The 25,830-nt window shown below is 51.0% G+C and overlaps 1 protein-coding gene across 1 annotated transcript; it reads right to left on the bottom strand.

Moving 5' to 3' along the window:
• Positions 1-5,280: 5,280 nt before the first annotated feature.
• Positions 5,281-24,709, bottom strand: LOC139007514 (reticulon-1-like). The gene is given in 12 exon segments (XM_070411014.1): positions 5,281-6,688; positions 6,691-6,897; positions 7,180-7,285; positions 7,870-7,996; positions 9,443-9,511; positions 10,043-10,160; positions 13,417-13,500; positions 15,965-16,070; positions 16,651-17,467; positions 19,297-19,402; positions 21,280-21,397; positions 24,620-24,709. Coding segments are annotated over 11 exon segments (2,262 nt in total). The 5' UTR covers positions 21,350-21,397; positions 24,620-24,709; the 3' UTR covers positions 5,281-6,236.
• Positions 24,710-25,830: the final 1,121 nt, after the last annotated feature.

Raw genomic sequence — 25,830 nt, 5'->3', positions numbered from 1 at the left:
GTCTGAGAGCTGATTGCTCTGCTTTCATTGGAATCTGTGCTTCTTCCTCTTCTTCATAAAACATATTACTTCTGAGAATGGACAGGTTTCTCAGAACTCGTGGTCTGCCTGACCACCGTAGGGCCGGCACCCCCTTAGGGCACCCCCCTCGGGGCACCCCAGTCCACCCAGAAGGAGAGGACAGGGGTGGGTTGGGCTGCCCTGAGTAGCTTGGAGAGGTACTGGGCTTCCTCTGGTGAGGAGTGAAGAGGTAGTAACTAGTGGCGATGGGAGGTGAGGCATTTGTTCGCCAGGATCCCAGGTGGAGCAGATGATGCTTCAGAGGAGACGGAGCCATGGAGAGCAGCTTGTGGCTGGAGGCTTGGCAGGGAGGGAGCCCGCAGGAGAGCTGCCCAGGCTGAGCCAGGAAGGGGGCGGGGCCAGGTAGCGGGGGTGGGGCCAGACAGAGGGGGTGGGGCCAGACAGCAGGGGTGGGGCCAGAGAGGGGTGGGGCCAGGCAGAGGAGGGGGAGGAGTTAGTTCAGGAGCTTCTGCCCCTCCTGGAAGACAATCTGAGAATGAAAGAGGGAAGAATGAACCTCTCCCACCTCCTTTGATTTGGGCTCAAACGTCTATCAAGGGTCTGAAGGTCTGTCGGCGTATTTCCTCCCAGACTGCCATCCCTGTGAGTGGGGCACCGCCATCCGCGCCCACGTGGAGTGGCGGGTTTCATCCAGGTGACACTGACTTCATGGCTGAAGAAACCAAAGCTCAGACACGCCAGGCAAATGAGGGTCAGAGGTGAGTCTCAAAGCTCCTTTCTCTAATTCATCCTTTTGTTCCAAACTCCAGACGTGCCACAAAACAAGCAAAACCCAAGCTGATGACTATCTATGTTACATGCCGTGTTATTATGGATAATGTTTATTCGGAACTTTAAGGGTGCTAATAGTTACAGCGGTTCTCAACCTGTGGGTCGCGACCCCTTTGGCGGTCGAACGACCCTTTCACAGGGGTCGCCTAAGGCCATCCTGCATATCAGATATTTACATTACGATTCATAACAGTAGCAACATTACAGTTATGAAATAGCAACGAAAATAATTTTATGGTTGGGTCACAACATGAGGACCTGTATTTAAAGGGCCAGAAGGTTGAGAACCACTGCAAGAGATCAATCTGAAATGTGCAGAAAGCTGTTTTCTTACAGTTATGCTCATAAAAAAATTAAAACAAGGAACTGAGAGCAAGAAAAGCTGAAAACACGCTGGCGGAGGCGCGGGGTTACGGCTGTTTAGCGGCCCTGGATCGCAAGACTGGCAGGTGTATCCAAAATGTTGATGTGGCGTCTTTCCCCTCCCCCTGTACAATCGTTCCTAATTTCCAACAATTGTTTCCCTAATGTAATGTGGGGGGAAGGTGCGGGGGTGGGGGGACTCCTCCCGTCCCTTCATGAGGTCATTTTGTGTTTGCGGTATCCCCGGTTCAGAGATTCTACTTTCAGAAAAGAGTTCTAATTATACTGCAGCAGCGTTTGGCATAAACCATATTCTCATTCTGCCACCATGTGTAATAAGAAATTTGAAACGATCTAAGGGTTTCTGAAAGGGAAGGTGCGTCTAGTGTATCATTTGTTGCCTTTCCTCTTCTAGCTTCTTGCTTCATTCCCAGACCTTTTAGCTCCCAGCAAGGCACCGGCAAAGGCTGGTGACCAATCAGAGTGGGCCTCTGGGCTTTGGGCCCGCCTCTTTCCAGGTGGGAGGGGGCGTACCTGAGGGTGCTGGGGCCCTCTGCCTGCAGGTGGAGGAAGTCTGAGAAATGAAGGCCGAGGCTTGATGACATCATCGTCATTCTCTGGCTCCCGACACACCGGAAGCACACGTGTACCCCTAAGCTTTTTAAGTTCAGGCCAGTTTGAGTGGGTTTTGACAACGTGATGACTAATACCTGTCTAATTAAAAGATTGTACGTACCGTCAAGAGAATATTTTACAACCTGAAAAAACAATGTTTAGAAGAGCCAGGTGGAACATTGAATTGCAGACATATTGTTAAGTGAAAACAGCACAAGGAAAAGCAGTAGATCCGCAGGCGAAGGAGAGCATTGAGAATGAGAGAGAAAACGCAGGTGATTACAGGAAAAAATCCATGTTCTAACAGCCTGAGGGAGGGTCCCCAGCAGGCAGCCTAATGTCAGCCACAGAAAGCCAGGAAGCATGTCAGCACCACCTCCTTGTTAATATAAAAAAAACTCACATTGAAACCTGTAAAGAGTTTTTGTGAGTTTATTTGAGCCAAACTGTTGACATATGGCAGGAAACAGAACCTCGACAAATTGAGATAGTGCTCTGGAGAATGGCGGGTTACATTTGTATTTATACATTTGCAATCAAAGGAGGGAAGTAGGTGGGTTACATGAAATTCATTGGTGATAGATTAAGGAGGAGGGATAAAGTGAAGCAGGGGAAACCCCTGGGATTGGATAAAAAGTAAAATGATGGACACACACTTAGGTGGGTGCAGGATCAATTAACATGATAATGAAGGAATTTGTGGTATCTGTCCTGGTGCCCAGCATATTTGGTTGTGCCCCAAGGGGTCCAGAAAAAGAGAAGTTACAAGTTACCCAGACATTTCAAGGGTATGTTATCATAGGTGCAAAAAGACAGATGGGCTCAGCTAAGGGAAAGGTTGACCTTGTCAGTGAAGATACCGGCCTAGGATGTAACTGCCCACCATCACTGCTTTTAAAGTGTAATTTCAGGCCATCTTTTGTGGTTACTTTACGTCTCTGAGTTTGCAAGACCGCCATGCAGGCCTCCCCTGAGCTTACAGGTCAGCATGTGGCCCCTTTCATCCACACCCTATATTTTTACGTTCTGGAATTTAAAAAAGTGTATTTAATGTCAATGCACTACTTTCAAGAGAGCAGCTAACACATCGCCCCAAACAAGCATATGTTCAAGGTAGGTGGGCGGGGAAGGCAGGAAGGTGCCCACAGTTCCTATTTCTGAAGGAGGCCCAGAACTGGGGTCTTGGGGAGACAGGGCCTCTTGCTTTCCTGATGGAATCTGGTTGAGCAGGTTCCAGTGAATCCTTCTGTGGGCAAACAAAGGAGGATCCTATCCAGCGATTGCTGCCCAGGGCGTGGAGAAAGAGAGAAGAGAAAAAACGGAAGGTGAGTTGATGAATAAGGAACCGCACTGCAAACCCTGGAGAAGGATCATATAAACGGAGCCCCTCGAAATGGAGCTGGAGCTGCCACCCGAGGACCTGCCTGCATGCAGTGTGCCTCCGCTGTTTGGAAAGTTCAAGTGGCCTCGGCACTGGGCCTGAGCAACCTTGTACCGAAAACACTGCCTACAGCGATGACCAGACAGCAGTTACTGTGACTGCTGCATGGACGACCACTGGACTGACAATTAAATAACATTATTTAGAATTCACTTCCCTACGAATTCCAGGGAATAATGGTGGTGATGTCATCTGCACCGATAGAAATGCCTTTGAAACATGGGGTTCGGGGTATAGACATCTTCTCGTGGGTCCTTGTCCGACAAAGTTTGAAGAATAAACTCGTGGACAAAAAGGCTTCTTTAATAAAAATTAAAAAATGTGGATGTTTATTGGAAGCACATACAAACTCCATCTGGGCAGCTGGGTCCCCAGAGGGGTCCCCCTAGGAATGGGCCATCAAATGGGTAAAACCTGCTCTCTCTAATGGGAAAAAATTCTACATCCAAAAATCTAAAATCTGTAATCTGTCTTGTGTCCCTTGGTCTCCAGTTTATTAGTATAGTAGAGACCCGGTGCACAAAAATTTGTGCACTCGGGGGGGTCCTTCAGTCTGGCCTGTGCCCTCTTGCAGTCTGGGACCCCTTGGAGGATGTCCACCTGCTGGCTTAGGCCTGCTCCCTGGGGGATCGGGGCCAAGCTGGCAGTCAGACATCCCTCTGGCAGTCCGGCAGCCCTCGGAGGATGTCCACTTGCCAGCGGGGAGCAGGCCTAAGCTGCAGTCGGACATCCTTAGCCCTGCTGAGGAGGCAGGAGAGACTCTCACCACCACCGCTGTACTGGCAGCTGGCAGCCTGGCTTGTGGCTGAGCAGAGCTCCCCCTGTGGGAGCGCACTGACCACCAGGGGGTAGCTCCTGCATTGAGCGTCTGCCCCCTGGTGGTCAGTGTGTGTCATAATGACCAGTCATTCCCACTCATTCTGCTGTTAGGGTCAGTTTGCATATTACCCTTTTATTATATAGGATAGAGGCCTGGTGCACAGGTGGGGGCCAGCCGGTTTGCCCTGAAGGGTGTCTTGGATCAGGGTGTAGGTCCCGCTGGGGTGCCTGGCCAGCCTGGGTGAGGGGTTGATGGGTGTTTTCAGCCTGGTCACACCCCCTTCAGGGTGGGGGTCCCCACTGGGGTGCCTGGCCAGCCTGGGTGAGGGGCTTGATGGCTGTTTGCAGGGTGGTCATACCCCCTTCAGGATGAGGGTCCCCACTGGGGTGCCTGGCCAGCCTGGGTGAGGGGCTGAGGGCTGTTTTCAGGCTGGCCAAGCCCTCCCACCCCCCGGCGACGGAAGCTCCCAGCCTCTCCTTTTTTTATTTTTATTTTTTATTCTGGGATTTATTTTCCTTCTATAATTGAAATTTTGTTGCTTTGAATGGAGCTCAGAGCCAGGCTGCGGCAGGTGGGAGGGAAGCTTGGCTTCCTCCATCGCCAGGGCAACCCACTCCTGCTCACTCCAGCTCCATGGCCACAGCCCTGAAAGCAGGTATCTGGGGTTTATTTATCTTCTATAATTGAAACTTTGTTGCTTTGAGTGGAGTTCAGAGCCGGGCCACGGCAGGCGGGAAGCTTGTCTTCCTCCATCACTGGAGCAAGCAAGCCTCCTGCTCGTTCCAGTTCCTTGGCTGCCGGCCGCCATCTTGGCTGGGTTAATTTGCATATCGTTGCTCTGATTGGCTGGTGGGCGTGGCTTAAGGCATAGCAAAGGTATGGTCAATTTGCATGTTTGTCTTTTATTAGTGTAGATATGCTGTAATTCTTTGTTTGACCCTGACCCTTTCTTCTTTTTTTTTTTAGTCTATAACAGCCGTGGGCAAACTATGGCCTGCGGGCCGGATCCAGCCCGTTTGAAATGAATAAAACTAAAAAAAAAAAAAAAAAAGACCATACCCTTTTATGTAATGATGTTTACTTTGAATTTATATTAGTTCACACAAACACTCCATCCATGCTTTTGTTCCGGCCCTCCGGTCCAGTTTAAGAACCCATTGTGGCCCTCAAGTCAAAAAGTTTGCCCACCCCTGGTCTATAAGCTTTATTGATACTTCGCTTTTACAGTTCACAAGGCCTTCCATGATTTAGTTCAGTACAGCTTAAACCATAACTGTATAAATCTTCATTTTATAATTTCTTGCATAACAATGTTTGATATTTGCGAACAACATTTTTGGAAGCATTAGATTCAGTCCATAGATTCAGAGTTTGTGACAAATTAACTACGGTAAGTCTGTGCAATGAAGTTTATATGGTGAGTTCTATGTGCATGGCATCCTTTCATGTTGAAAAACAGATGGTAGTGCGCCTAGAAATATATTTTCTTCTGCTTATGTGTTTGAAACTACACACATATAACCAATGACTCTGAAATATCAAGCACGTGGGGAAGCTGGAAGGTAAAGGTCTAAGCTTTGTGAAACACTGTATATATAGATATATATATATAATCTATATTTACTTATATTGGCAATTAATATAACAGTAAAATTCACAATACACCTAGAACATACCAGAAAGGCAAGCTTTTCCACTCCTGCTTTAGTGGTATGATCTCGTCTAAACATTTTGTTTCAGAAAATCTGCATCAATCTACACAGACCATACACACACAGTGCACAAACTGTGAAAAGGGTTTTGTTTGTTTTTTCAGCTTCATGTTCTCTGCAATTCCCCAAATACAGCAAGACTACCTGCAACAAAGTATAATATACAGCTTTCTCAGATCTTTTTCATTCACCAGTGCCTCAGATAGGAAAAACTAGTATGACCACGGATTAAATTTATACATAGCAGCTCACGATACTTAAGATGACCACGCTGCAGCCAAGAAGGTGATTTCTCCTCAGACACTGCATCGCCAAAAATAAAGATCTGTGGCTCTGCAATGTCAAGGCGCCATTCTTCCCTGACCCTCCCCCATGGAATCACATGTATATCCCCTTTAAAGATAAACTACTGTGAATAACTTCAGGCTTTTTTTCATTCAGCTTTGAGCTTCAATCCAGGGATTTTTGCTTGGATTTCAGCCATAGCATCTTTGACATTCTTATTTGCAAGTGCTACATAATGATCTATCTGCGCCCGATGCCGCGCATAAATAACAGGAACGCTGAAGAGGGAAATCAGAGCCAAAATCAGTAGTGTCACACCATTGAACAAGGCTCCAACAGAGGTAAATACCCACATCAACACTGCAAACTTCAGAGAATCAACTAAATCATCAACTAAGAAGAGGTGTCTGAGTTCCTTTATCGTGCAGTTCACATGTCCAAGAGCAGAATGACTGTATTTCTGAACCAACTCCTCGGATATGGCGACATCAGATTCCAAATATGCCCTGAATGGGTGGCCTTCATCTGATTTCTGGATAGCTTGGATCACACCCTTGTATAGTCTAAAGCTGATAGTCACAGAGAGAAGGGCCAAGGCATGTAAGGCGTTACGCTCACAATGCTGAATACTGTCAATAAAAGTAGGAGGAACAAGCCGGCACCAAACACGACTCCAGTCTTCTTAATGTCTCTCCAGTACAGGAGGTCGACAACCACGGAGCCAGAAGAGCTCCTGCGCTTGGGCGCCTCTGGCGTGGAGCGGGGCCCAGCGGGGGCCGGAGGCTCGTCGTCCTCGGGGAGCTTGGAGGCTGCGGCAGCAGACGACAGGGAGAGAGTGAGTGGGGACTGGGAGAGCCACGGAGTTAGCACCCCACCCCTCCCCCCTCCCTGAAGGAACGGGGACAGTGAAGACACGGGGTGGCAATGGAGGGGAGAGGACAGCTCCACCTTCACAGCACTTGCCAGTTGACAGTGCCCGGGACCCAGGGAGCACAGGGAGGAATTCTGCCAGCAAGTCCCAGGCATAGTCTCTGCCACCCCAGCCCGCCCCACCCTGCCTCAGAGCCACTGTTAGCCTGCCTCTGCCTCACCTGCCGCCCGGGGTCCTGCTTTCCCTTGCTTGGCTGGGGGCTGAGTTAGAGTCGCCTTGGCTTCCTTGGAAGATGAGCTCCTAAGGCTTTTTTCCTGCAAGAGTTTCTGTAAAGAAACAAAACCACCCATCTCAGGAGCGCTCTGGGGCAGAGGCGGGCAGAGCCGGGCCAGCTCTGAAGTCCGCTCCCAGCTTCATCCTGACCCGCTCCACCGGGGAGAGATGGGCAGTTACCGAAGCTCCCTGTCCCAGCCAGCCAGGGCCACCGTGACAGAAAACCACACGTCATTTCTCATAGCTCCGGAGGCTGCGAGGCCCAGATCAAGGTGCCGGCCCCACGCCAGGACCTCATTCAACTCCAACCCCTCCCCAAAGCAACGTCTCCAAATAGTCTCACTGGAGCTTCCGCATGTGGATACTAGGGGGACACATTTCCATCCCCAACACCCCCTGTGGCTCAGTGTCCTCTTCTGTACAACTGGGAAGCCCCTCTTCCCAGGCCAGGGACCTGGAGGGACATCAAGGGAGAAACAGAGGCACGGCCAGGCCTGTGCCGCTGGGCACCATCATCTCCGGAGCCCTTGTCTGCAGGGGCAGCCATGCAAACTGCACACACACTGGCTTCCTTCCACCCTCCCCTAACCCTGGGTGCCCATGAGCCCCAGTCCCTCTCCCCTCCCTCCAGCCTCACCTGCAGCTCCTCATAGAGCGGGGTGAGTTCTGCCAGCTCTCTCTCCTGCTCCTCAGCCTTGGCCCTCAGCAAGTCCGCCAACTCCGTCCTGGGTCCCTGCTTCAGCTCCTGCCAGTCCTTCAGGAGGCTGTCCAAATCCATGCCCAGGAAGAGGCCATTCAATACGGTGTTCCGCAAGAAAGCCTTGCTCCCTATCGCTAGCGGTGTGCCTCTAAAGGCCCTCTGCACCCTCCTGGTCGTCCGGGCCGAGGCTTCGCCAGTGACCAGGAGACGTTTGGCGGCAGTGGCCAGGCGCGGTTGGGCTCTGGCGACCTGCAAGGCCACGAAACCTTACGAGATTTGAGTGTGGCGGGCTTTGAGATATGCGGAAGCCAATTAATGGTAAAAGACTTGTACTATGCTAACAATTTGCCAACGATTGTTCTCACATTTTATACTGAGGTATAGTTTGCATATAAGTACACAAATTAAAGCCCTCAGCTCAAGAAATGTGAATACACAACGCACACACACACACACACACACACACTCACTCACACACACTCACTCACACTCACTCACTCACACATGTCATCAGCACCCAGACCAAGATAGAGAACAGGTTTCCTGTGACTACCCCCAGGCAGCACTCACCCCGCCCTAGAGGGAACCACTATTCTGACTTCTATAACCACTGATTAGTTTGCCTATTTTTGATCTTCATATAAATGTTTCAGGTATCAGTCGTTCTAAAAAATGATTGGTATGCAGTATTTCATTATATAAATACACGACAATTTGCTTATCTATTCTTCTGTCAACTGATATGTTTAGGTTGTTTACCTATTCTTTTATCAGTTGATATGTTTACGTTGTTTCCAGCCATTGGCTATTAAGAACAAATTGACTTAATGATTAAAAGATCATCTACACAGGACATGGCAACTATTTATAAGGCCTCTTAGTACCAGTTATATTCCCACGGACATAATATTATGAGAGCTGCAAAGGCCCTGTCTGAGCACACAGGTGGGCTCTGAAACCCCTCCCAGAATCTAGTTGCTAGGTGGTGAGACCTGGGACCAGGGATTGGGGGAGGTGCGTGTCTGTCAGGAGAGAGGGGCACTTTGATTGATCGATTGATTGGTTGCACAAAGTGGTCACCATTTGTAGAGCTATGTGTTCCCAGAGTTGTATCCATTTGTGGATAGGCTTTTTCCAATAAGCCCCATGGTCTAGCAGTGGCCCTGATTTAAGGTAGGTGTGAAAACAAGCGCTTGGGCTGGAAAATAGACTAGGTTTGTGAGAGAGGAAACAGGCTGATCTCTTAGGAAGTTATTGCAATGGTCAGAGCAAGAGGCGACAGCTGCTTGAACCAGGTTGGTAGAAATGATCAAAATGATGGATTTGAAGGGATCCACAGGATTGTCAGTGAATGTGGGATGGGTGAGACCAGGGTCAAGGGTGACCTCAGAGTGAGTCAGGTTTGGGGCCTGATGGACTGTTACAGGGAAGATCCCATCTACTGAGATGGGTGGAAGGTGTTCTGGGCAGGGCATTGAGTTCCGGTTGGGGAGGACGGAGTTTGAGATACCTGATTAGACATCCAAGTGATGCTGAGAAGGCAGCAGATAGATGAGTCTTGCTCTGGTTGGGAGAGCAACTGTGGGGCCAACAGTGTAGAAAGTAGTTACAGCCACAAAATTGCATGTGAGCCCCACCGGAGTGGCTCGGTGGTTGAGCATCGACCTATGAACCAGGAGGTTGTGGTTCGATTCCCGGTCAAGGCACATGCCTGGGTTGCAGGCTTGAGCCCCATAGCGGGCGGTTAGGGGGCAGCTGATCGATGATTCTCTCTCATCATTGATGTTTCTCTCTCTCCCTTCGTCTCTGAAATCAATAAAAAAGATATATATTTTTAAAATTGCATGTGAACTCTGGGAAGAGAGTTGTAGAAGCCAAGAATGGCCCAAGGTTGAGCCCTGGAGGCCGCCACCAATTCAGCCAAGCAGAGAGGAGACGGCAGCTGGCGAAGGACAGGACTAAGGACGAGTGTTGGAACCGAGTGACTGCGGGTTTTTGTGTGTCCTTGTGTTCTCACGGGTGCTGGGCCTGCTCTCCGTCCTTCTCCTACAAAGACGTCACTGGACTCTGCTTTTCCCTCCAATGCAAGCGGCTGGGACGGGGAGCTTACCTTGGCGGATTGAAGATGTCTCTGTCGTTGCCACCTTCGAAGTGGTTTCCTGGCTCTTTTCCATCCTCACAGTGGCGGGGCGTCTGGCAGATGTGTCTTACGCTGCGGGAGGAAAACGCTGACCGTGGCATTAGTATGGAGTCAGTGTGGCCAAGGGGGTCACAGCCCCCCTCCGTCTCTCACCAGTTCTGTGGTTTCAAGGAAACTCCCTCACTGCTCTCCGTTTCCCTTTCCTCCCCTGTGAAGCGCGAGTACACTGCCTATCTCCACACATGTGGCGGGACAGAGGTTTCTGTATTTTTCATAATTATGAGCAGGATAGAAATCCTCTATTAAAAGGAAAAGACTCCTGGATTGGGTCAGAAGGCGAAATCCAACTACATGCACTTCTTACAAGCGATGCATCGGAAACAGAGGCCCAGAAAGTTAAACCTGCAGGATGAGCCGAGGTGCAGCAGGCCAGGGAGGTGGCTGTGTCCAGGAAAGGGTAGCACCAGGGGTCCTCGCGATGGAACTTCTGCAAATTAACTGTGATCGCGACCACACATCTACACGTGTGAAAAGTTGCATAGGACGACGTGCACACACACACACATGAACAGAGGAGGCTGGTGAGAGCTGAGTAAGTGGTTTGTATCCACATCCCCTTCTTAGTTGTGATATTAGAGTTCGTGAGCCATTGTTGGCGGGGAAATGGGGTAAAGGGAGGTATGTAGGATCTCTTTGTGTGGGAATCTATACTTTTCTCAAAAAAAATTATTTTTAAATATATATATTTTTTATTTCAAGAAAGGAAGGAAGAGGGAGAAAAAGATAGAAACATCCTGCACACCCCCGCCCCCCCATCTGTCCATCCCCACCCCCTCGTTGTTGGCACTCGCTCCTGGGGCTGGTGGAGAAGTGGCATCTTCCAGATACGCCCCCTCTCTCATGACCTCCTCCTTCCCCCTCTCCTCCTCCTCTTCCACTTCTAAAAAATCTTAGAAAATAAATCCTCCTTTACCTATTTTGACGTCACAAAAGCCCTTATAACCCGTTTTCCTCTAATTACTTCAATGAATGCAGATTTACAATAGACATTCCAGAACCAAAGAATACGATTCATCTGTACTCTCACTACACGGAAATAAACACTGCCAGCCCTTGATTTTACCAGCAAAACCAATTTAGACTCCTGCTGCTCCTACAGTTTTGCATGAATTGTTGTCACTTAACATTATATTCTAGTGGCTCCTCATATTACTAGAGCGTTTCAAACAGCTTAGAGGCCCTGTAACATCTCACCCTGTGGAGGTATCCTTTCATATTTAATTGCTCCCCTGCTGTGGAATCCCTGGGTTGTTTGCAGTTCCAGTTTTTCTTTTATGAATAACTTTTGATCCTTATAGAAATGTTGGTCACATGTTTGGTTATTTCTATGGGATAGTCTTTGAGATTTAATGCATCAAAGATTTTTTCAAAAAAGAGAAAAAAGGTTTTCTCCTCTCTGGTTTATAAAGCTGGGTTGGGAGGATTTGGCTCCAGGGTGCCCATGGCCCATAACAGTGATGGCGAACCTTTTGAGCTCGGCGTGTCAGCATTTTGAAAAGCCCTAACTTAACTCTGGTGCCGGGTCACATATAGAATTTTTTTGATATTTGCAACCATAGTAAAACAAAGATTTATATTTTTGATATTTATTTTATATATTTAAATGCCATTTAACAAATAAAAATCAACCAAAATAATGAGTTCGCGTGTCACCTCTGACACGCGTGTCATAGGTTCGCCATCACTGGCCTATAATATAAGCCAGACATGTACCTACCTACTTTAGGCACCTTTAATCCTCTCTGACATTGTGAAATAAATGGTAATGTTATTCCCATTTTACAGATGAGGAAACTGAGGCACAAGGAGACCGATGTCACGCAGTTGGTAAGTGGGAGAGCCCAGCGTGATTCCAGTTGATCTCAATCAGGGGTGAGTTTTCTCCCCAGGGGACATTGGTAATGTCTGTAGACATTGGTGGGGGGTGGGGTGCTACTGGTATCTGATCCTGCAATGCTCAGGGCGGCCCCAAAGATAATGACCCCGTCCAGGACGTCAGTGGTGCTGAGGCTGAGAAACTGCCCAGGAGCCCTTCTCCACCAGCACCAGTGACACCCAGTTCTCATGTCAGTCCTCCTGGGCAGGCGAAGGGCAGAGGGGACAGCAGGGAGCTCTTTGGTCCGAACAGGTCCGCTCCCTACTGACCTCCCCAGATGTGAGAGGAGACAATGGGGTTGATGGCTGGATAAGCCATGTTTCTTTTCCTTTTTAAAATATATTTTTATTGATTTCAGAGAGGAAGGGAGAGGGAGAGAGAGATAGAAGCACCAATAATGAGAGTGAATCATTGATCTGGCTGCCTCCATCCACACTGGGGATCCAGACCACACCCTGGCATGTGCCCTGGCCGGGAATTGAACTGGTTCATAGGTTGATGCTCAACCATTGAGCCACGCCAGCCCAGCTGAGGGCTCAAATTTCTGACGGTCTCTGTGTGCCTGCTTAGGGAGCCTTTAGTCCTCCCTGCACACCAACTCCCCCGGCATCCATTCTGAGCAAAGGTGGGTGACTCTGAAAACACAGCTGGGGCCCGCCCCCTCCTTCCCACAACTATCCCAAAGGAACCTACAATCCAGGAGACGCTGGGGTTGGCTTTGCACTTTCCACAACTCACCCAGCCTCTTTTCTCCTGCAAAGAGGGCACCCCTAAACCGCGCCTGCAGGGAGCTCCCAGGGAAACGCCTGTGTCTAGAGGTCTCCCACACTCTGGGAGCCTGGACCTGTCCCTTTAGGACCCTGGAGTCACCGGCCCATTGGTGGGGGGGGGGGGGGGGGGGATGGGACTCCATTTGGTGGGTCATATCACACCTTTAATCAGGTTTTCCTTTAAAGCAGCGGTCTCCAACCTTCAGGACCCCATGGACCACCGGTGGTGACCACTGCTATAAACTTCACATGGCCTATGAGGGAGAGGTTCATGTCCTGATTTATCAAAGAATTCGCACTGCAGTCCTGGCCGGGTGGCTCAGTTAGAGCATTGTCCATATGCCCAGGTTGCGGGTCAATCCCCAGTCAGGCACACACAAGAATCAACCAACGAATGCACAAATAAATAGAACAATAAATCAATGTTTCTCTCTCTCTCTCTCTCCCAACCTCTCTCTCTAAAATGTAATTTTAAAAAAAGAAAAAGAATTTCAACTTCAGACCCTTCCCAGGCTCACAAAGGTCATAACTGGCAGGACAGGGAGGGACTTGAACCCTAGCAGCGCTGACCACAGCTCCTGGCCTGTAGCCGACCCCTCAGGCCCCAAGCAGCCCTCCCCCCTCTGCCTTTGCCTCACCTGCTCTCCCTGCAGCCTGTCTTCTGTCCTCGCCTCTCTGGGGCTTCGGGTCCACAGGGCGCTGTGAGCGTCCGTCCGTCCAGCCTGGGAGAACAATGAAGGAAGTGCCCAGTGTCCAGCGGGTTTTGCTAACCAGGTACAGGCGCAAGGGCCGCCCCCACCCCAGCCCCCACCACCTGCCCGCAGCTGCTGAGCTCTGTCCTGAGCAGGAACTGTGAAAAGTTCAGGGTTGAAAATTCCTGGTGCAGAGAAGCCAGTGGTTCTGAGCACCTCTTCTGGGAAACGGGGGCTTTCTGTGAAGCGGCTTTCGCTTTTGCTTTCCTGCTTGCTTCTTTCTCTAGTAGATGTGAGGGGAGGGGGCCGTGCAGCCAAAGGCAGAGGGCTGTGAGGGTGCAAGGACTCTGAAGTGAGCCCGTTCCTCAACCGCCTTGGCCTTGGTTCCCCATCTGTGAAATGGGTCTGAAAACAGCTCCTGTGGCACAGAGCCACGGTGAGGAGCCACGAGCAGGCCACACAGAGCCCGCGTGGAATGAGCACCCACAGGGTCAGCTGTAAGGCTTGTTGTCACATCTCTGTCCCACGGTGGGAGGGGGGACAGGAGAGCTCCCACACCTTACCTGAGGTGTGAAGTGCAAAATGCTCAGGAAACAACTGCTTTCCTGGCTCATGGGGGGGTGAAATTTGACCTGAATTGGTGCGTTTATAGTTTTCATGCACCCCACTTAGTTCGAATATTCATTGTGTCACTGCGAAAATATTGACTGTGCTTGACTAGAGAGGGCTGCTGAGACGTTACCCAATGTATTGTTAGGGTCACGGAAGGAGGAACGCACCAGGCCAAAGTGCTGAGGGTTATAAATGTATCAGGTCATCTGGATACCAGATGGGCTGGGCACCCAAATAGTGCCAGCACCCAAAGACAGGGAGTCAGAGGCTTTTAAAGGGCTCTAGGCGGGCTTTTTCTGGGCGGAGAATTCTCTGTGCGGGTCTGGGTTCTGGTGAAATCCGGAGGGGAGAGATAATGGTCTTAGCCAGTGGAATGTCCGTGATGAAGTGGCCTAAAGGGCAGTTCCCAGGGGAGGGGGGATTGATTCAATTATTTGATCAGACCTAACACTATAATATCTGCACCCCAAAATGGGAAACTCCAAGACACAACTGGCCCCCGTGATTTAAGATCTAGGACAGTGGTCCCTGACTCTCCCATTTTGCAGATGAGGAAACTGAGGCACAAGGAGACCGATGTCACACAGTATCTCAATCAGGGGTGAGTTTTCTCCCCAGGGGACATTGGTAATGTCTGTAGACATTGGTGGGGGCCGGGGGTGCTACTGGCATCTGAGGCTGCAATGCTCAGGGCGGCCCCAAAGAGAATGACCCCGTCCAGGACGTCAGTGGTGCTGAGGCTGAGAAACTGCCCTGGAGCCCTTCTCCACCAGCACCTGTGACCCCCAGTTCTCAGGTTAGTCCTCCCGGGCGGGCGAAGGGCAGAGGGGACAGCAGGGAGCTGTTTGGTCCGAACAGGTCCGCTCCCTACTGACCTCCCCAGACGTGAGAGGAGACAATGGGGTTGATGGCTGGATAAGCCATGTTTCTTTTCCTTTTTAAAATATATTTTGATTGATTTCAGAGAGGAAAGGAGAAGGAGAGAGAGATAGAAACACCAATGATGAGAGCGAATCATTGATCTAGCTCCTCCTGCACGCCCCACACTGGGGATCCAGCCCACAGCCTGGCATGTGCCCTGGCCAGGAATTGAACTGGTTCATAGGTTGATGCTCATATATCTGACGGTCTCTGTGTGCCTGCTTAGGGAGCCTTTAGTCCTCCCTGCACACCAACTCCCCCGGCATCCACTCTAAGCAATGGTGGGTGACTCTGAAAACACAGCTGGGGCCAGGCCCCTCCTTCCCACAACTATCCCAAAGGAACCTACAGTCCAGGAGACGCTGGGGTTGGCTTTGCACTTTCCACAACTCACCCAGCCTCTTTTCTCCTGCAAAGAGGGCACCCCTAAACCACGCCTGCAGGGAGCTCCCAGGGAAACGCCTGTGTCTAGAGGTCTCCCACACTCTGGGAGCCTGGACCTGTCCCTTTAGGACCCTGGGGTCACCGGCCCATTGAGGGGGGGGGGGGGGGGGACTCCATTTGGTGGGTCATATCACACCTTTAATCAGGTTTTCCTTTAAACCAGCGGTTGCCAACCTTCAGGACCCCATGGACCACCATCAGCGCTTCAAAGAGAGCCCAGCTGGAAAAAGGAATGCGGACCGACTGGGAAAGAGTGAGTGTGGACCTAGGGAGCCACTGAGTTAGCACCCCTCGCCACCCCCATCCCTGAAGGAACGGGGACAGTGAAGACACGGGGTGGCAATGGAGGGGAGAGGACAGCTCCACCTTCACAGCACTCGCCAGCTGACAGTGCTGGGACCCATGGAGCACAGGGAGGAATTCCGCCAGCAAGTCCCAGGCATTGTCTTGCCACCCAGCCCGCCTGCCCTGCCCCTTTCTTCCACTCAGAGCCGCTGTCAGCCTGCCTCTGCCTCACCTGCCGCCCGGAGTCCTGCTTTCCTTTGCTTGGCTGGGGGCCGAGTTAGAGTCGCCTTGGCTTCTTTGGAAGATGAGCTCCTAAGGCTTTTTTCCTGCAAGAGTTTCTGTAAAGAAACAAAACCACCCATCTCAGGAGCGCTCTGGGGCAGAGGCGGGCAGAGCCGGGCCAGCTCTGAAGTCCGCTCCCAGCTTCATCCTGACCCGCCCCACCGGGGAGAGATGGGCAGTTACCGAAGCTCCCTGTCCCAGCCAGGGCCAACGTGACAGAAAACCACACGTCATTTCTCATAGCTCCGGAGGCTGCGAGGCCCAGATCAAGGTGCCGGCCCCACGCCAGGACCTCATTCAACCCCAACCCCTCCCCAAAGCTACGTCTCCAAATAGTCTCACTGGAGCTTCCACAAGTGGATACTAGGGGGGCACATTTCCATCCCCAACACCCGCTGTGGCTCAGTGTCCTCTTCTCTGCAACTGGGAAGCCCCTCTTCCCAGGCCAGGGACCTGGAGGGACATCAAGGGAGAAACAGAGGCACGGCCAGGCCTGTGCCGCTGGGCACCATCATCTCCGGAGCCCTTGTCTGCAGGGGCAGCCATGCAAACTGCACACACACTGGCTTCCTTCCACCCTCCCCTAACCCTGGGTGCCCAGGAGCCCCAGTCCCTCTCCCCTCCCTCCAGCCTCACCTGCAGCTTCCCATAGAGCTGGGTGAGTTCTGCCAGCTCTCTCTCGTGCTCCTCAGCCTTGGCCCTCAGCAAGTCCGCCAACTCCGTCCTGGGTCCCTGCTTCAGCTCCTGCCAGTCCTTCAGGAGGCTGTCCACATCAAAGCCAAGGAAGAGGCCATTTAATACGGTGTTCCGCAAGAAAGCGCTGCTCCCCATCGCTAGCGGTGTGCCTCTAAAGGCCCTCTGCACCCTCCTGGTCGTCCGGACCGAGGCTTCGCCAGTGACCAGAAGACGCTTGGCGGCAGCGGCCAGGCGCGGTTGGGCTCTGGCGACCTGCAAGGCCTGGATGTTCTTCCTGAAGCCCTGGAGGGTTTTCCCACAGTTATAGACAGTCTTTCCGGCCACCACGGCATAGGCCACAGCCTCCTTGACCTTTGGGTCAGGGGCAGACAATTCCCTGCTGACCTGAGCTTGGGCTTTTTTATTGTGACGGTATTCCAAAATGCTGGTCAACACACTGGTGGCCCCAGCGACTGCCCCCAAACCTGAACCAGCAGCTGTAAGCATCAGGCTTCCTCCGGCTGTGACCGGAGCGAGGGCCAACCCCAGGAAGCTCATGGCTCCGGAGGCCACAGCGACCGAGTTGGTCACCAGGCTGGTCTCGGTGAAATCTTTGTGGGTTTTGTCGATGTCGTCTGCGAGGGCACGGTACTTTCTGATGGCCATTTCTAGTTCCGCTTTCATTATGGGGAACTCTTTCAAAAATATTCCTTCTTCAGGGGACAGATCTCCCTCTTGTTGCTCCACATCTTCACCTGGAGGAATGTCATCGCCGTCCCTGCGGATGAGGGAAATAAAGATTCGGTTTCGCCCTAGCCAGTTTCGCTCAGTGGATAGAGCCTCGAACTGCAGACCAAAGGGTCCGGATTCGATTCTGGGCAAGGACATATACCTCGGTTCCAGGCTCCTCCCTGGCTTGGGCCCTGGTTGGGGCATGTGCAGGAGACAACTAATCGATGTGTTTCTCTCACATCAATATTTCTCTCTGTCTCTCCCTCTCTCTTCCCCTCTCTCTAAAAAAATCAATGGAAATATATCCCTGGTGAGGATAAAAATAAATAACTAAATAAAGATTTGATTTCAGTGTCCCCGATGGGAAGGTCAGATTCTTAGGCCCAGATGGTTTCCAGATGCCCCTGCCGCTCCCAATTCTGAACCCTCCCTGCGTCTCCCTAACACCCCTGTGACCTCTGGCCTGACCCTGACGTGCGAAGGCCCCAAGCACTGCTGGGAGCTGCTGGTTCCATGAAGAAAGAAACACGTGAGAGGGGTGTCTGGAGGGACACAGGGGAGAAGCGCAGGCCAGAGGGCAGGAGAAGGGAGAGCGGTCCTGATGGATATTTGCAACCTTGATCAGAGAGACTGTGGTACTGTCACCGGCCAGAGGCAGGGGCAAATGCTAGGGTCCTGGTCAAGGTCAGGACTAATGGAGCGGGGGGTGGGGAGGGGCGGGGGGTGCGGGTGGTCCATGGAAGGTAGGAGAAAGGAGCCCAGGTGTTGGGCGGGAGGTTGAGAGGTCTGTAGAGGCAGAGGCCAGTCAGGGAGGAGGCGCCATGTTGTATGAGGCCCTCGGCTTTGACTACCTTGAGTTTGGCGGCTGAGGTGTGACTTTGCTTCTGTCAGGAGTAGCCCAGCAAGAGGCCAAGATAAGCGACCAGCAACATTTTAAACCTTCCCCTTGGCACATGGCCAGCTTTCCTTGCCCCTCAGGCCAGTGCGATTGGTCCTCCAGGGGAGAGGCCAGGGACCCAGGGCCATGAATTCTAAAATCTTGTCATTTTTTAAAAAAATATATTTTATTGATTTTTTTACAGAGAGGAAGGGAGAGGGACAGAGAGTTAGAAACATTGATGAGAGAGAAACATCGATCAGCTGCCTCCTGCACACCTCCTACTGGGGATATGCCTGCAACCAAGGTAAATGCCCTTGACCGGAACCGAACCTGAGACCCTTGAGTCCACAGGCTGACGCTCTATCCACTGAGCCAAGGCGGCTAGGGCTAAAGTCTTGTCTTTAAGGTGCTTGACAGCTAAGGCAAGCTTGGCTTCTTATGTTTTTTAATGAAACTAAATGCCTCAAATATGGACATTCGGCCACAGCAAGTCCTACTGACATAGTGTCAAGTGGCAACCTGGTTCTACCAGGCACAACGGCGGTTCACCGAATCACTCAGCGAGCATCTCGATTGTCCACGTTGAGCTGGAGCCTGGGGATGCTACGCCTGCGGCTAACGGATAACTGGGCTTGAGTTCATGGACGCAGACACACTACAGGGCTTTCCTGGGGTCACGTGAGCCGAAAAGACGGAGTTCCTGCTTCATGGGCCTCCCAAAGGTGAGCCCCCAACCTGCCCCCGCCCTCGTGAGACAATGTACACCTGAGGGTCCCAGTGCTCAATGGCATGGACCTAATTAGATCTCGACCTGCTCTCCGAAATGTTTAGTTCACCACGTGGAATGTTCTTCCCGAGGAGAACTGCCTTCCTGAGTGGGAAGACAGGCCGGCGTGGTGGCCAACGCCTTTGGGGCACACGGGTTGCACATGTGGGGGTGCCTGAGCATTTCAGCAGGGGCAGCCCTTTCCCTGAGACAAAACTCGCCGGGTTACCTTTGCAAACCGACACCAGCTTCGAGTTTTTGCCACTGTGGCTCCAAATCTGAGCTCCTCTTGTCCACGGGAAAAATGGGGGTGCTCCCAGGGGTCAAACGACTTTCTGGTTGGAAACATGGAAAACAAGGTGACTGCAGGGGACACGAAACCTTACGAGATTCGAGTGTGGCGGGGTTTGAGATATGCGGAAGCCAAATAATGGTGAAAGACTTGTACTGTGCTAACAATTTGCCAACGATTGTTCTCACATTTTATACTGAGGTATAGTTTGCATATAAGTACACAAATTAAAGCCCTCAGCTCAAGAAATGTGAATACACAATGCAGACACACACACACACACACACACACACTCACTCACACATGTCATCACCCAGACCAAGATAGAGAACAGGTTTCCTGTGACTACCCCCAGGCAGCACTCACCCCGCCCTAGAGGGAACCACTATTCTGACTTCTATAACCACTGATTAGTTTGCCTATTTTTGATCTTCATATAAATGTTTCAGGTATCAGTCGTTCTAAAAAATGATTGGTATGCAGTATTTCATTATATAAATACACGACAACTTGCTTATCTATTCTTCTGTCAACGGATATGTTTAGGTTGTTTACCTATTCTTTTATCAGTTGATATGTTTACGTTGTTTCCAGCCATTGGCTATTAAGAACAAATTGATTTAATGATTAAAAGATCATCTACACAGGACATGGCAACTATTTATAAGGCCTCTTAGTACCAGTTATATTCCCACGGACATAATATTATGAGAGCTGCAAAGGCCCTGTCTGAGCACACAGGTGGGCTCTGAAACCCCTCCCAGAATCTAGTTGCTAGGTGGTGAGACCTGGGACCAGGGATTGGGGGAGGTGCGTGTCTGTCAGGTGAGAGGGGCACTTTGATTGATCGATTGATTGGTTGCACAAAGTGGTCACCATTTGTAGAGCTATGTGTTCCCAGAGCTGTATCCATTTCTGGGTAGGCTTTTTCCAATAAGCCCCATGGTCTAGCAGTGGCCCTGATTTAAGGTAGGTGTGAAAACGAACGCATGGGCTGGAAAATAGACTAGGTTTGCGAGAGAGGAAACAGGCTGATCTCTTAGGAAGTTATTGCAATGGTCAGAGCAAGAAGCGACAGCTGCTTGAACCAGGTTGGTAGAAATGATCAAAATGATGGATTTGAAGGGATCCACAGGATTGTCAGTGAATGTGGGATGGGTGAGACCAGGGTCAAGGGTGACCTCAGAGTGAGTCAGGTTTGGGGCCTGATGGACTGTTACAGGGAAGATCCCATCTACTGAGATGGGTGGAAGGTGTTCTGGGCAGGGCATTGAGTTCCGTTTGGGGTGGACTGAGTTTGAGATACCTGATTAGACATCCAAGTGATGCTGAGAAGGTAGCAGATAGATGAGTCTTGCTCTGGTTGGTAGAGCAACTGTGGGGCCAACAGTGTAGAAAGTAGTTACAGCCACAAAATTGCATATGAGCCCCACCGGAGTGGCTCGGTGGTTGAGCATCGACCTATGAACCAGGAGGTTGTGGTTCGATTCCCGGTCAAGGCACATGCCTGGGTTGCAGGCTTGAGCCCCATAGCGGGTGGTTAGGGGGCAGCTGATCAATGATTCTCTCTCATCATTGATGTTTCTCTCTCTCCCTTCATCTCTGAAATCAATAAAATATATATATATTTTTAAAATTGCATGTGCACTCTGGGAAGAGAGTTGTAGAAGCCAAGAATGGCCCAAGGTTGAGCCCTGGAGGCCGCCACCAGTTCAGCCAAGCAGAGAGGAGACGGCAGCTGGCGAAGGACAGGACTAAGGACGAGTGTTGGAACCGAGTGACTGTGTGTGTGTGACTGCGGGTTTTTGTGTGTCCTTGTGTTCTCACGGGTGCTGGGCCTGCTCTCCGTCCTTCTCCTACAAAGACGTCACTGGACTCTGCTTTTCCCTCCAATGCAAGCGGCTGGGACGGGGAGCTTACCTTGGCCGATTGAAGATGTCTCTGTCGTTGCCACCTTCGAAGTGGTCTCCTGGCTCTTTTCCATCCTCATAGTGGGGGGGTGTCTGGCAGATGTGTCTTACGCTGCGGGAGGAAAACGCTGACCGTGGCATTAGTATGGAGTCAGTGTGGCCAAGGGGGTCACAGCCCCCCTCCGTCTTTCACCAGTTCTGTGGTTTCAAGGAAACTCCCTCACTGCTCTCCGTTTCCCTTTCCTCCCCTGTGAAGCGGGAGTACACTGCCTATCTCCATACATGTGGCGGGACAGAGGTTTCTGGATTTTTCATAATTACGAGCAGGATAAAAATCCTCTATTAAAAGGAAAAGACTGCGTGATTGGGTCAGAAGGCGAAATCCAACTACATGCACTTCTTACAAGTGATGCATCGGAAACAGAGGCCCAGAAAGTTAAAGCTACAGGATGAGCCGAGGTGCAGCAGGCCAGGGAGGTGGCTGCGTCCAGGAAAGGGTAGCACCAGGGGTCCTCGCGATGGAACTTCTGCAAATTAACTGTGATCGCGACCACACATCTACACGTGTGAAAAGTTGCATAGGACGACGTGCACACACACACACATGAACGGAGGAGGCTGGTGAGAGCTGAGTAAGTGGTTTGTATCCACATCCCCTTCTTAGTTGTGATATTAGAGTTCGTGAGCCATTGTTGGTGGGGAAATGGGGTAAAGGGAGGTATGTAGGATCTCTTTGTGTGGGAATCTATACTTTTCTCAAAAAAAATTATTTTTAAATATATATATTTTTTATTTCAAGAAAGGAAGGAAGAGGGAGAAAAAGATAGAAACATCCTGCACACCCCCGCCCCCCTATCTGTGCATCCCCAACCCCTTGTTGTTGGCACTCGCTCCTGGGGCTGGTGGAGAAGTGGCATCTTCCAGATACGCCCCCTCTCTCATGACCTCCTCCTTCCCCCTCTCCTCCTCCTCTTCCACTTCTAAAAAATCTTAGAAAATAAATCCTCCTTTACCTATTTTGACGTCACAAAAGCCCTTATAACCCGTTTTCCTCTAATTACTTCAATGAATGCAGATTTACAATAGACATTCCAGAAACAAAGAATACGATTCATCTGTACTCTCACTACACGGAAATAAACACTGCCAGCCCTTGATTTTACCAGCAAAACCAATTTAGACTCCTGCTGCTCCTACAGTTTTGCATGAATTGTTGTCACTTAACATTATATTCTAGTGGCTCCTCATATTACTAGAGCGTTTCAAACAGCTTAGAGGCCCTGTAGCATCTCACCCTGTGGAGGTATCCTTTCATATTTAATTGCTCCCCTGCTGTGGAATCCCTGGGTTGTTTGCAATTCCAGTTTTTCTTTTATGAATAACTTTTGATCCTTATAGAAATGTTGGTCACATGTTTGGTTATTTCTATGGGATAGTCTTTGAGATTTAATGCATCAAAGATTTTTTCAAAAAAGAGAAAAAAGGTTTTCTCCTCTCTGGTTTATAAAGCTGGGTTGGGAGGATTTGGCTCCAGGGTGCCCATGGCCCATAACAGTGATGGCGAACCTTTTGAGCTCGGCGTGTCAGCATTTTGAAAAGCCCTAACTTAACTCTGGTGCCGGGTCACATATAGAATTTTTTTGATATTTGCAACCATAGTAAAACAAAGATTTATATTTTTGATATTTATTTTATATATTTAAATGCCATTTAACAAATAAAAATCAACCAAAATAATGAGTTCGCGTGTCACCTCTGACACGCGTGTCATAGGTTCGCCATCACTGGCCTATAATATAAGCCAGACATGTACCTAACTACTTTAGGCACCTTTAATCCTCTCTGACATTGTGAAATAAATGGTAATGTTATTCCCATTTTACAGATGAGGAAACTGAGGCACAAGGAGACCGATGTCACGCAGTTGGTAAGTGGGAGAGCCCAGCGTGATTCCAGTTGATCTCAATCAGGGGTGAGTTTTCTCCCCAGGGGATATTGGTAATGTCTGTAGACATTGGTGGGGGGTGGGGTGCTACTGGCATCTGATCCTGCAATGCTCAGGGCGGCCCCAAAGAGAATGACCCCGTCCAGGATGTCAGTGGTGCTGAGGCTGAGAAACTGCCCTGGAGCCCTTCTCCACCAGCACCTGTGACCCCCAGTTCTGGTCAGTCCTCCCGGGCGGGCGAAGGGCAGAGGGGACAGCAGGGAGCTCTTTGGTCTGAACAGGTCCCCTCCCTACTGACCTCCCCGGATGTGAGAGAAGACAATGGGGTTGATGGCGGGGTAAGCCATGTTTCTTTTCCTTTTTTAAATATATTTTTATTGATTTCAGAGAGGAAGGGAGAGGGAGAGAGAGATAGAAACACCAATGATGAGAGTGAATCATTGATCTGGCTCCTACTGCAAGCCCCACACTGGGGATCCAGCCCACAGCCCTGGCATGTGCCCTGGCCGGGAATCGAACTGGTTCATAGGTTGATGCTCATATTTCTGACGGTCTCTGTGTGCCTGCTTAGGGAGCCTTTAGTCCTCCCTGCACACCAACTCCCCCAGCAACCACTCTAAGCAAAGGTGGGTGACTGAAAACACAGCTGGGGCCAGGCCCCTCCTTCCCACAACTTTCCCAAAGGAACCTACAATCCAGGAGACGCTGGGGTTGGCTTTGCACTTTCCACAACTCACCCAGCCTCTTTTCTCCTGCAAAGAGGGCACCCCTAAACCGCGCCTGCAGGGAGCTCCCAGGGAAACGCCTGTGTCTAGAGGTCTCCCACACTCTGGGAGCCTGGACCTGTCCCTTTAGGACCCTGGGGTCACCGGCCCATGGGGGGGGGGGGGTGGACTCCATTTGGTGGGTCATATCACACCTTTAATCAGGTTTTCCTTTAAACCAGCGGTCGCCGACCTTCAGGACCTCATGGACCACCAGTGGTGACCACTGCTGTAAACTTCACATGGCCCGTGAGGGAGAGGTTCATGTCCTGATTTATCAAAGAATTCGCACTGCAGTCCTGGCCGGGTGGCTCAGTTAGAGCATTGTCCATATGCCCAGGTTGCGGGTCAATCCCCAGTCAGGCACACACAAGAATCAACCAAAGAATGCACAAATAAATAGAACAATAAATCAATGTTTCTCTCTCTCTCTCTCTCTCTCTCTCTCCCAACCTCTCTCTCTAAAATTTAATTTTAAAAAAAGAAAAAGAATTTCAACTTCAGACCCTTCCCAGGCTCACAAAGTTATAACTGGCAGGACAGGGAGGGACTTGAACCCTAGCAGCGCTGACCACAGCTCCTGGCCTGTAGCCGACCCCTCAGGCGCCCAAGCAGCCCTCCCCCCTCTGCCTGTGCCTCACCTGCTCTCCCTGCAGCCTGTCTTCTGTCCTCGCCTCTCTGGGGCCTCAGGTCCACAGGGCGCTGTGAGTGTCCGTCCGTCCAGGCTGGATGGACAATGAAGACAGTGCCCAGTGTCCAGCGGGTTTTGCTAACTAGGCACAGGCGCAAGCGCCGCCCCCGCCCCGGGCCTGCTGAGCTCTGTCCTGAGCAGGGATTGTGCAACTGCTCAGGGTGAAAAGTTCCTGGCGCAGAGAAGCCAAAGGTCCTCAGCACCTTCTAAGAGAAACACGGGGGCTTTCCCATACCTGGCTTTTGCTTTTGCTTTCCTGCTTGCTTCTTTCTCTAGTAGATGTGTGGGGCGGGGGCCGTGCAGCCAAAGGCAGAGGGCTGTGAGGGTGCAAGGACTCTGAAGTGAGCCCGTTCCTCAACCGCCTTGGCCTCGGTTCCCCATCTGTGAAATGGGTCTGAAAACAGCTCCTGTGGCACAGAGCCACGGTGAGGAGCCACGAGCAGGCCACACAGAGCCCGCGTGGAATGAGCACCCCACAGGGGCAGCTGTAAGGCTTGTTGTCACATATCCGTCCCACGGTGGGAGGGGGGACAGGAGAGCTCCCACACCTTACCTGAGGTGTGAAGTGCAAAATGCTCAGGAAACAACTGCTTTCCTGGCTCATGGGGGGTGGAAATTGACCTGAACTGGTGCAAGTTTATAGTTTCACGCACCCCACTTAATTCGAATATTCATCGTGTCACTGCGAAAATATTGACTGTGCTGGACTAGGGAGAGCTGCTCAGATGCTACCCAATGTACTGTTAGGGTCACAGAAAGAGGAACGCATGAGCCCAAAGTGGTGAGGGATTATAAATGTACTAGAGGTCCAGTGCGCAAAATGGCACGAGACCCAGAAACCAGACCCAGAAACCTGCTGCTGGCGAGACCCATCAATGCACCTCCTGGTGACTGGTCCTTTGGTCGTTACAGCATTACGGGCACTGGCCTTTTATAATATAGACTAGAGGCCCGGTGCACAAAAGTTTGTGCACTCGGGGGGGAAGGGGGGTCCTTCAGCCCGGCCTGTGCCCTCTCGCAGTCTGGGACCCCTCAGGAGATAACGACCTGCTGGCTTAGGCCTGCTCCCGGGTGGCAGAGGGCAGGCCCAATCTCTAGGTGCAGCCCCTGGTCGGGCTCAGAGCAGGACTGATTGGGGAGTTGGGGGCACCGCCCCCTGAC

Source organism: Myotis yumanensis, unplaced genomic scaffold, assembly GCF_028538775.1.
Source record: "Myotis yumanensis isolate MYYU_CA2020_CCGP unplaced genomic scaffold, mMyoYum1.0.hap1 SCAF_3, whole genome shotgun sequence".
Classification (NCBI taxonomy): domain Eukaryota; kingdom Metazoa; phylum Chordata; class Mammalia; order Chiroptera; family Vespertilionidae; genus Myotis; species Myotis yumanensis.
Note: the sequence above shows the minus strand (reverse complement) of the source record. Positions and strands in the feature narration are given on the sequence as shown.